Source organism: Falco biarmicus, chromosome 10, assembly GCF_023638135.1.
Source record: "Falco biarmicus isolate bFalBia1 chromosome 10, bFalBia1.pri, whole genome shotgun sequence".
Lineage (NCBI taxonomy): Eukaryota > Metazoa > Chordata > Aves > Falconiformes > Falconidae > Falco > Falco biarmicus.
In genome coordinates this window covers 30,978,996-30,990,432 of record NC_079297.1, presented here as the reverse complement: position 1 = coordinate 30,990,432, position 11,437 = coordinate 30,978,996, and the positions used below count along the sequence as shown (strand labels likewise).

The 11,437-nt window shown below is 40.2% G+C and overlaps 1 protein-coding gene across 3 annotated transcripts; it reads left to right on the top strand.

Annotated features, from left to right (window-relative positions):
- The first annotated feature begins 372 nt into the window (after positions 1–372).
- LOC130156096 (vitamin D 25-hydroxylase) lies at positions 373–10,853 on the top strand. Of its 3 annotated transcripts, XM_056354289.1 has the most exons (6): positions 540–639; positions 2,689–2,834; positions 3,621–3,762; positions 4,044–4,676; positions 7,711–8,040; positions 9,315–10,853. In XM_056354289.1, the coding sequence occupies exons 2-6, from the start codon at positions 2,745–2,747 to the stop codon at positions 9,488–9,490; spliced, it is 1,371 nt and encodes a 456-aa protein (XP_056210264.1). In that variant the 5' UTR covers positions 540–639; positions 2,689–2,744; the 3' UTR covers positions 9,491–10,853. The 3 variants fall into 3 exon arrangements, with proteins under 3 accessions (XP_056210263.1, XP_056210264.1, XP_056210265.1); XM_056354288.1 differs by lacking the exon at positions 2,689–2,834 and having other exon boundaries at positions 373–639; XM_056354290.1 differs by lacking the exons at positions 540–639; positions 2,689–2,834 and adding an exon at positions 671–1,289.
- Positions 10,854–11,437: the final 584 nt, after the last annotated feature.

The window sequence follows — 11,437 nt, the reverse complement described above, 5'->3', positions numbered from 1 at the left end:
CGGGAAGCGCCGCGGGAATGCACCGGCTCAGGGCTCCCCACATCCAAAGGGGCTCTGGGAGGGACATCGCAAAGCTGGGTTTGTTCCTCCACCGAGCCTTAACGGCGAGCAAGTGACTGCCGGTGACGCGTCGCAGCGGCCAAGGCCACTGCGCGGAGCGCAGGGCGAGCGGTGCCGCTCCAGCGCCCGAGGAGCCCGAAGGACCCGCGCCAGCGGCCGGTGCGCGCGGGGCTCCGCGGGAGGTGGCGGCGGGGCGGGGCGGGCCGGCCCCCGTGACGCCAGGGGCGGGGCCGCCGCGGGCCAACGGGCACAGGGCGGCGCTGCACCGCCCCGCGGGGGCGGCGGGAGGAAGCGGCGCGGCGGCGGCGCGGGGCGATGCGGGCGGCGGCGGCGGCGGAGGCGGCGGGGGGCCCGGGCCCGGGCGCGGCGGCGGGGGCGGGCAGCGGCGCCTGCCTCCTGCTGCTGGCGGCGGCGCTGGCGGCGGCGCTGGCGCTGGTGGTGCGGCAGCTGCTGAAGCAGCGGCGGCCGCCCGGCTTCCCGCCCGGTCCCCGGGGTCTGCCCCTCGTCGGCAACATCCACGCCCTGGGCGCGGAGCAGCCGCACGTCTACATGCGGCGGCAGAGCCAGATCCACGGGCAGGTACCGCCGCGCCGGCGGCGTCTGCCGCCTCCCCGGGGGCCCCGGAGCGGGAGCGGGGCGGGCTCGGCGCGGGGGCCGGGCGGCACGGGCAGGGGCAGCCTGGCGGGCGCTGTCCCCGGCCCGCGATCCCGGGGCTGCCGCGGAGCCCGGCCCCGCAGCGGCAGCACGGTGCGGCCGGCGGGGAGGAGCGGTCCCGGCCCCGGCTCGCAGAGGCCGCCCCGCCGGGGGAGCGGCGGCCCCGTGAGCGGAGCCCCCCGCCGGCTGGCGGGAGCGGGGCGAGGGGCCCGGGGCCGGCCGGTGCCCGAGCGCAAGGCGCGGGCAGAACCGTGCAGCGGCGGCGGGGAAACGCGTGTCGCTTCGCCGGTGTCTCGCTGGGGGTGCGGGCGGAGCGGAGCCGCCAGCGTGACGGGCTCCCGCGGGCGGCTGGTGTTCGGGGCGGCCCGTTCGGGGCACGGTTGGGCTGCCAGGGACGGTCACTCGCCAGCGGCGTCCCGCACGTCTTGGACACGCCAAGACGGCTTAAAACTAACGAAGTTACAGCAGCCAAATAGCAGGGACTTGGCTAATGCAACGTTGTCGCTGAAAACGCGTTGCTTCAAAGTATCTTCAGTGAGATGTTTGGAATACCGGCAGTCTGTTAAAATAACTATGTAAGAATGGATTTTTTCCTTTTCCCCATATTTTCTTATACATCAGATGTCTCTTCTCATCAGCCAGTTTCAAGCAACCAGTCTATTGTTAGAAGCTTCATAACAGTTAAACCCAAACTAGATCCCGCAGGGAAAGGCAGGCAGGTATTAGCATTTCTACGTGTGTATGTGTGCACGTACATAAACACACACGCACTGAGGTTACGCTTTGGTAGCAGCTGGTGGGTGAGCACGGACACCCTTTGGCGTGCCTGTACATCTCCAGGCTATGTGTATCACCTGTGGTGTTTTACTTCACAGGATTTTCACTGGAGGGCTGTGAAAGACTGTGCTTTGTGTCCAACAAACGATGTGTTGTCTAGAAAATCACATCCTTCAAACTGCTAGAATTTTTTAAATATAACACCCCTAACAAGCAAATAAAACTGTTCCTAGAACTTAAGTCTGTCAAATGCTTTTGCCCAGATCATTTATGAAACTTACAGGAGAAACAGTCTTGTTCTGAATGACAAGCAAAGCAAAGTGCACAAATTAAAAGGATGCTAAATGGCAGAAACAAAAGGATTCATTTGTTTCATTTGGCAATAGAAAAAAGTAAATGTGTTTCAAGCAAAATACTAGGACAAATAGAATGGAAATAGGAAGGAAAATGTGTCATCCAATAAACTAAGCTTTCTACTTGCCTGGAATGCTTTATGTAGTTCCAGTCACCTGCTGTAAGAAAGGATCCTGCAGAATTGGAGGGAACTTGAAGGTGGCATCAGGATTTGGGGGGCTCTGAAAAAATACAATGAAAGGATTTAAAAAAAAAAAATCTATGACACTGGAAGAAAGATGAATAAGCTAAGATCAAGGTATAGAGAACTCACAAATGGTTTGTGGAAATATACCAGGAGTGCCTTGTCACATAACAAAGAAGAGCCATTATAACAGTGAAAATATCAAGTTCACTAAAACAAAATAGTCATAGAATCATAGAATCATTTAGGTTGGAAAAGACCTTTAAGATCAGAGTCCAACCATTAACCCAGGACTGCCAAGTCCACCACTAAACTGTGTCCCTAAGCGCCACAGCTACCTACACAGCTTTTAAACACTTCCAGGGATGGTGACTCAACCGCTTCCCTGGGCAGCCTGTTCCAATGCCTGGTAACATTTTCAGTGACAACCCAGCTGTCATAGAATGTATAATTACGCTAACATTATTTCATATTGTGGAGGTCAACAGCTCTGAGATGAAGGGAAAACTAGAGATTTATATAGGTAAAAATACAGATTTATAATGCTAAGAAAAGTGTGGAAAGGGATGTAGTATTTCAATCGAGTCTAGCCTCAGTTTAAATTTTTAAAACTTAGGTTAAGATTTTCATTTTGTTTATCCTGTATGTGCCCTCTGCAGGATGTATTGCAACTTTCTCCACAGCATCTAGTGCTAACCACCTCTGGAAATGGGAGATGGGACTAGCTGGGCTATGCTGTCATTTGTTGGCTGTCATCATGGCTCTCACTTCTATCACCTGGTGGTTCTTTGGGAGCCTGTGCAAAGTAAGCTGGTGTCCAGTTTCAGAGGTAGAAAGGACTGGGTGCAGCTTGGTTGTTTTCACAACTGACACCACTTCTGTATCTGCCGTTGTTGGAAGTCTTCGTAATACAAACTTGTAGCTTCAGTCATAGTGCCCTAAACCAAATTAAGCTGTTGGAATTTACCTTTACGCAGGCAGGGAGGAGGAGTAGATACAGTAGTAAAGCTTACCTCCCTCCTGTGGAAACAGTCTGAGAAGATTAGGGAAGTAGACAAAATATGTACTTTATTTCTAATTCTTGTATAAAAACTATACCTTATATCTAATAAGGTTATGTTATAGACTCGTAAGTATATACTTATATCTACTAATGTTAGGGGACAGTACATTTTTTCTGAAAAACATACATTGTCGTACCAAACTCACATTTTTTTAATGACTAGGAAAGCATCCCCAGTCCTGACTTTGGAGAGCTGGTCACTTTAGGTGCACAGCAAGGCACAGAATGTAGCATGGGCTAATTTACTTTATCTTTTGACAGAGTAAGTTAGCTCACAACAGACTCTACTGTGTAACGCCACAATTGGATCACCTTTGGTTACCTGTATGCCCTGCTGAAGTTTATTCAAGTCTGTATTTTGCATTGATGTCAAGTGTTGTTTCACGTTTTCATTGTCTGTATTTTGCATTGATGTTAAGTCTTGTTTCACGTTTTCATTACTTGTTTTTATTAATTTTCATTATTTGTTCTTAAGTTTTGGTTGTAATAGCATTTTTACAATTTCTGTGGGTTTTTCCCCCTCAAAAGATCTTCAGTCTTGATCTGGGAGGTATATCTGCTATTGTACTGAACGGCTATGATGCAGTAAAGGAATGCCTTGTTCATCAAAGTGAAATTTTTGCAGATAGACCATCTCTTCCCTTGTTTAAGAAGCTGACAAACATGGGAGGTAAGTGCTAATGTCTTATCTAAAAATGTAATTTTTGTCCAATAGATAGGTTTGTGATCACATGAAACATTTGCTTTAGCCATTTTCTCTACCTCTTTATCTCCTTCCACAAAATACTTGACGCTTCTTTAAAGATATTATTTGGAAAGAATTGTTACTCTCTGACTATGCTCCATAGCAAGATGTGTATAATTTTTTGTCCTTTTAAATAATTTTATTATCTTATCTTACAGGGGAAAAAAACCCACTGCATAAAATACTGTGTTAAAATATTTTTTCAGGCTTACTGAACAGTAAATATGGAAGAGGATGGACAGAACATCGCAAATTAGCTGTAAATACTTTTCGAAATTTTGGATACGGACAAAGGTCCTTTGAACACAAAATTTCAGAGGAATCTATTTTTTTTCTTGATGCCATTGATACATACAAAGGCAGACCATTTGATCTTAAGCACTTGATAACAAATGCTGTTTCAAACATTACTAATTTGATTATTTTTGGAGAACGTTTTACATATGAAGATACTGAATTTCAGCACATGATTGAGATTTTTAGTGAAAATATTGAATTAGCTGCTAGTGCTTCTGTGTTTTTATATAATGCTTTTCCTTGGATCGGTATCTTGCCATTTGGGAAACACCAGCAGCTGTTTAAAAATGCAGCTGAAGTATATGACTTTCTTCAAGACCTTATTGAACGTGTCTCTGAAAATAGAAAGCCTCAGTCACCTCGACATTTTGTAGATGCATATTTAGATGAGATGGATTGCAATGAAAATGATCCAGAATCTACATATTCAAGAGAAAACTTAATTTTCTCTGTTGGAGAACTCATCATAGCTGGGACAGAAACCACAACAAATGTTTTAAGATGGGCAGTGTTATTTATGGCTCTTTATCCAAACATTCAAGGTAAGAACTTTGACATTTTGAGGAACTGATACACTTTCCTATTGCAAATTTAAAATGCTCTTTTAAAAATGATGCAGTGATCCATAGTTGTAACCAAAAAGGAAGGTTTGTATATTATTCTGTTGTATCATTTACCAAATATACTATAGACAGGGGTGGGAAGCTTATTTTATATGTACATGAAGAGGCTATCAAAAGTAAAGTATGATGATAAAAATCTTAGAATATTATTTTGTAAATAATTTTTATGAAGCATTAATAAAGTATTTCTAATATATTTAAATTTAGTGTTGTGAGGCATAATGTTGGTTGGCAGATGTACTAATCTGTGTAGTTAATAATAAATAGTAAGAAAATGCAATAAAATATGAAACTAATAAATTATATTAAAAATGCAAAACCACCAGCAAAATGTAAATCAGGTTGTAGTTAACAGTTTGGGTACAATTTTTTTTTCTCCTTAAGTGCCTCAATTCACAACAGATTTACATGTTATAGACATGTATATTCATACTTTTGGAAGAACAAAAATAGCACTTAAAAGTAAGAAAGATGTATTACCGTCATTTTGAAGAAAGACAGCAATAGATGTCTGAATGTCAGCCTGGATGTTTTGTGCAGAAGTTTGGATTTTAGAAGTGAACAGTCATTTTTAATTTTTTTTCCTGCCTCCACTTCCCTTTTCCTATCAAAGCCTTAGCAGTGCTTAGTTCAACTAGGAATTTTCAGTATTTGGAGAAAGAGCAGCCTGGATAACTTTGAAAGGTACTGCTGATACTTTGACCAAAGAATATTGCTCTAACATCAGTTTCACCACCATCATAATTTCAGAATGGGGATAACAGCACTGCCTGTAGCTAGAAGGCTGTTGAGATCTGAAGTTCTGCATAGGAACCAGATATCTTTATGTATGAAAGATTCCATTTTCTTCTTCTGGTAGTAGGTGCATGCCTCTATGACTTCTGATTTTCTCAGCTAGAATAATTTCTAATTCAAATCGGGTGGAAAAAGCGCAATTGTGTATCTATGTATCTGTTTTTAGATTTTAAAATATTGATCTATGTATCTATTATATTATCTAAAATTAGAGATCAAATTTTATATTTACATATAAGGTAAATACAGCTTTACTTGAAAAAAATGAAAATTGAAATATGATGATAAAGTACGTCAAAGCCTGACATGCTGTAAACCGAAAATCATTCTGCTTACACGAAGAAGCTGATGCCAAAACTCTTCTGTTGCTGCCATTATCGTTATTTTAAGTCTGCTATTCACTGAGCTCGTTAAAATATCTGGCTAAGCAAGTAGAACCAAAGTTCGCTTAAATATCTCCTGAGAGCCATAACCTCTTACTCAACTTTTCTAATTAGTTGATTAATTAATTGAACATGAGTTAACTGATTAAAGATTAAAAAATAGGAAAAATTTCTTCTAGGATTAAAAGGAAAATCTAATAGATTTGAGTTGTTAATTTTAAAAACTTTGAGGGATATATTTAAGAGAAATATGTAGCTTCAGCTCACTAAGTACAGCTAATAATTCTTTTGTAGAAGATTAAAACTGCAATTTCTACTTTTAACCAGTCAGTGTAATTCAGATGATTTAAAAAAAAAGGTATAAAAAAATTAAATGTTGCTTTTATGCTTCTGAGCTCTACTAATTCATCTATGTGCTTTACACAGTGTAATAAGAAAAACTACCATAAAAGGAAACTGTTCAATAAAATGAAAAAAATATAATCCGATTTTATAGGTACTCAAGTTTTAGGATGCATATATACATTGTCCATATTTTAGTTAAAAATTTATTTGGTGCCATAATTAGTCACAAGGATATATTTACACTCTACATTATATAAAAACCCTGAATGCAGAAAGGTCCACTTAAAGTTTCTGATCAGTCTGTCCTGGCTCACAAACAATAGTCACATCTTAAAACAAGAACATCCTTTCTCCTGCTCTATTACGATCTGACCAAGATACTGTTTTTCAAAAAAGATCAAAAAAACTTTGTAGTTTTGTGTCTCCTATGCACTAGCTGATTTTGTAGAGATCCACTTACCTAAAATAATCTTCTCATCTCAGATCTTGTGATACAATGAGTTTGGATTCAAGATCAGTTCACCTGGATAAAAATAAAAATTACTGTTACCTTTATTTAGACTTTCTCTGTCCAAGTATTACAACACACACCGATACACCACTACATCACAGAATGTAGTTTAACTAAGCTGCTTTTCACCTCTTAATTTTGATGTGGAATGTTGTCACTTTAGGTTGAAAAACCTGGTGATTCTTCTGGTAGAATTTTTCTGCTATTGCCCAGATTTGCATTATTGGTTCCACATGAATTGTAGAAGTGTGACTTTATTTTACTTAGGAGCTCTTTGGCAGTTTCAGCAAAGAAAGTGTATCGGGAAAAAGATGAGACAGTTTTGAGTGCCTTTGAGATTATTTAAATAACCTGTGACTTTTATTTTTAAAATAGCTTAAAAAAACCCAGTGATTGGATTTGTTCCTTTTCAGTTAGATTCAGACTCTTGCCCCTCTTAAATCTTACAGTGTTGTATCAGATATTTTCATCTTAAGAGTGAATGATTTTACATTGTGACAATTCTGAAGAATCATAGCAGAATTAGACAACGGAAAGTTCAAGTGGCTAATTTCAGTCTTATCTGTGTTTACTCAAGTACTTAATGTATTTTATCTTTGCAGTCTTTTGCTTGTTCCTTTAGTTTTGAAGAGCTCCAGAAATAAAAATATACACAAGCAAAGCAAAGTATGTTAAACTACAATTTTACTGAGGATAATTACTTTTGAAATGAACATTACTGGTATAGATGCTAGTAACAATTCCTAGTAACAGGATAAGGAATATAGAATCTAAATTTTAAAGCTTATAAGCTACTACATTTTATGTAGGATATTTCATGTTTCAGTATCCTTTTAAAAATCTATATATGTTATAGCTTAAATAAAAAAAGAAATTATATTACACAATAAATATCAGCTTTTATTCATGTTCCTAACAGGGCAAGTTCAAAAAGAAATTGATTTAGTCATTGGCCCAAACAAAATGCCTGCCTTAGAAGAGAAATGCAAAATGCCATACACTGAGGCTGTTCTACATGAAGTACTAAGATTCTGTAATATAGTTCCACTAGGTATTTTTCATGCAACTTCCAAAGATACTGTTGTGCGTGGTTATTCTATTCCTGAAGGCACTACAGTCATTACAAACCTCTACTCTGTCCATTTTGATGAAAAATACTGGAGCAATCCAGAAGTGTTTTTTCCTGAGAGGTTTTTGGACAGCAGCGGGCAGTTTGTCAAGAAAGATGCATTTATTCCTTTTTCACTAGGTAAGTGATCTCTTCCACTGTTCCTTTTCATAAATCTAGAGAGGTATAACATATAAGCGATGGCAATAAATCGGGAATGGACAGACGGATGTAAAATATCCACAGTCTGATGAAACAGCTATTTTAAAGGTATTCAATATAATGCACTTTGGACATAATACATTTTAGCACAGTATCTTTTATATAGATGAGTTCGCTATTATATATAAGCTAGCAAAAAAGCATGATACCTTCTTATCTGAGGAGTCTATAGATTTTATATTATTGCAGCACATAAGTTGTATTTCTTTCATAATTAATAGTCCTTTGCTGCTACAGTCATTACATACAGGTGATTTACACAACCAGCTTTCAAATTGGAGCAGTTAGATCAGCACCAGAAATTGCAGACGTTATTCAGAACTAGCTTGGGGCTCAGCATGTATCACTTCATTCTGACCTGAGGAAATATTCTGGGAGTCCTAAATTATTATGGATTTGTCTTTTGATGCCTGTAAGAGTGGGTAATTTACCTTACATACAATTATCAACCTAAAAAATTAGGCGTTCCTTATAAACTAACTTCCAGGGCTACCTCTGCAGTCCATAGAAAGACATAGCCTTGTGTAGAGTGTGACTTAGTTTGCTCATCTGGGGTGCTCTTGCTCTGAAAAATAGGAGACAAGAGAAGACAATTGCCTTGGAATAGATACACTAGATCTAAATGGCCTGTTATGTTTGATGAAACCTACCTTTATTATGTTTCTTTTTGTCTGTTTGACCTTACCAGTTCCAGATGTTGTTATCCATTCACCTGTGTCTTCCACAACCACGTTTACTCACTGTAACTAGTAATGGGAACTAATGTTTAAAGTCATTATCCAGACTTGTTTCGAATCTTTCTGCTTAGAAAGTTACAATATTTGCCAGGCAATAATGACTGGCAGTAGATGTAATTAAGAAAACAGTAGGGAACAAAGGCTGAAATTCACAGTATCATTTTTTAAAGACATCTTCTGTCTAGATTGGCACTTCAAGACAAGATAAAGGAGCTAATAGCTTATCTAAATAAATTTGACAGAATTAGTTACAATGCCATTTGTGTAGCGAGAGGAACAAGTTCTCTAAAATCTGTTTCTTGCTGTAAATTACCACCTATCCTCTCTTACAGAATGCTACCACCAAGTTCATACAGCTCCTCTTAGAACACAGAAATGACCATTCTTATTCGTAATAAGAGTGAAAATGTAATTGAACACATTTTAAGTCTTTTCAAAACCTTCTTTTCAATCCAGGAAGAAGACACTGTCTTGGAGAACAACTAGCTCGAATGGAAATGTTTTTGTTTTTTACTTCATTACTGCAACGATTTCACCTGTGTTTTCCTCATGGTGTGATTCCAGATCTCAAACCAAGATTAGGCATGACCTTACAACCACAGCCATACCTCATCTGTGCAGAAAGACGGTGAAGAGAAGCATCTAGATTGTCAGCTGGAGCACAATGCTTCAAGTTGCAGCAGAGGATCCCCTTTGCCTTCTATTTCTAAATGTGTTCATGCCAGAAAAACAAAGATTTGAAGGACTTGCAGATAAATTCTGACTGCACACATCTTAATAGCTTCTTTGTACTTGGTTTTCACAAAAAAAAAAACCCTCAACCACAAACGTGAAACACATCCTGTGTTTAAAGCTCATGTTTTCACTCCAGAAGTCTCTTTTGAATCCAACTTCTGATTCAGCTTTTAAATACTTTATTACTTAACAGGCCATTTTACTTTGAGATGATATTTTTATAAACATGGAGAACATGGCTCAAAATGTTTATACTCCAACTCATGTGTGGAAATCTCATTTACGTTATTCCAGCTAAGCTGTTCTTTATAATTCTCCATTAAATTTACATAGCTAAAAAGGTTTTAAAGGTATCTAAATTTTTGTAACTCAGAATAAACTATATTTTCCAACCTTGGTAAACAAATTGTATATTTAAGCATTTTAATCCTTCCTTCTCCTTGCCCTATTATCCCAGTTGGTCGTAATTTTCTAGTGAATCAAAGAACTGTGTGAATTCACTTTTTAAGATCTTTTATGGCTTGCTTCTCATTTTGTAACGTGTTACTAAACAACAGTGTTCAATTATTGCCATACTCCCGACAATTGCAGCAATCTCTGTTGCCTCCCCACGCAAAGCGTTATGCAATGATTAAACTCTGCCTAAGACTAAGCCTACTTAGTCTACTAAGAATTAAGTTGACTTAGTCTACCAGACTAAAGTAGTCTGGAAAAAGCAGCATTTGTGTTACCAGAGACACATGCAACTATACTAGGAGTCAAGAAAATAAGCTGCTCGTGAGTTTGACAAGAGAAGAGACCTTTTGGGAAGGGAGAGTGGAATAGGGTAGAAGGAACATATTTTAAATGGATTTTAAGCAGAAGTTTTAGGCCTAACAGCCACTCTTGACTTCTTCCAGCTTTATTTTTTATTCCCGACAGCTATTGCTTTATGGTTATTAGTAGATAAAGATTTATGCACACAGGCCCTGCAGGAGAACCTGATACTCTAAATATGATGTGTTTCGTCCCCACCACGCGAGAAGAAGTAAGGCCACAGGATACGGTTCAGAACAAAACACACACTCAGCCATTTAAGGACAGGGCTGAACATTAGACCTTGCTCTTCATACAGCTTATGCTTCAGTTTGGAGATGCAGGAAAGTTTAAAGGCAGTGATTGGGTGTTTTTCTGCTGACCTGACATTTTTCATCTTATACTGAGCAGAAAATACTTTCTTTGTTTTGAAACAGCAACAGAGAAGGATCAGACAGAGCTAATACTAGCCCACTTACATCATAGCCTATTGACTCAAGATGCAGCAGGTCCAGGTCAGGTTACTGTGCCTGAGGGCAGTCAGACCCACATGTCCCGCAAAGAGCATCTCCAACACATGCAGAACTGGTGCTCTGAAGAAGGTGGGCAGGCTGCTGCTCTTGCTGAGTAACTGCCTTTCTGTAGAGAAGATATAAGATTCAGAAAGGAGAGGAAGGAGGTAAGCCTGACTGCTGTGCACTGGGCACACCATGAAAGCTGTGACTAAACCGCTCCTAAGACACTGGGGTTTAGGAGTCGATATTTTTTTGTTGTTTTTTTTTTTGCTGGATACCTGTGCAAGTAGACGTTGAGCGCTTGTGAAATGCTTAAGTAAAAATTGTGGCATCTACCAGATTTAGGTGCCTTCAGTATGAAGTATGAATACATATGTTCAGTATGAATACCGAACAGAATTCACTGCTACAGTTCTGGACTCATGGTAATTCTTCCTATATCCCACCCCATGCTCTTAAATGAGACAGCCACAGGATTTTTAGTATCTAGGCTTGCCTCCTGTGTTGCAAGAACTCTAGGACATTCTTTGGTTA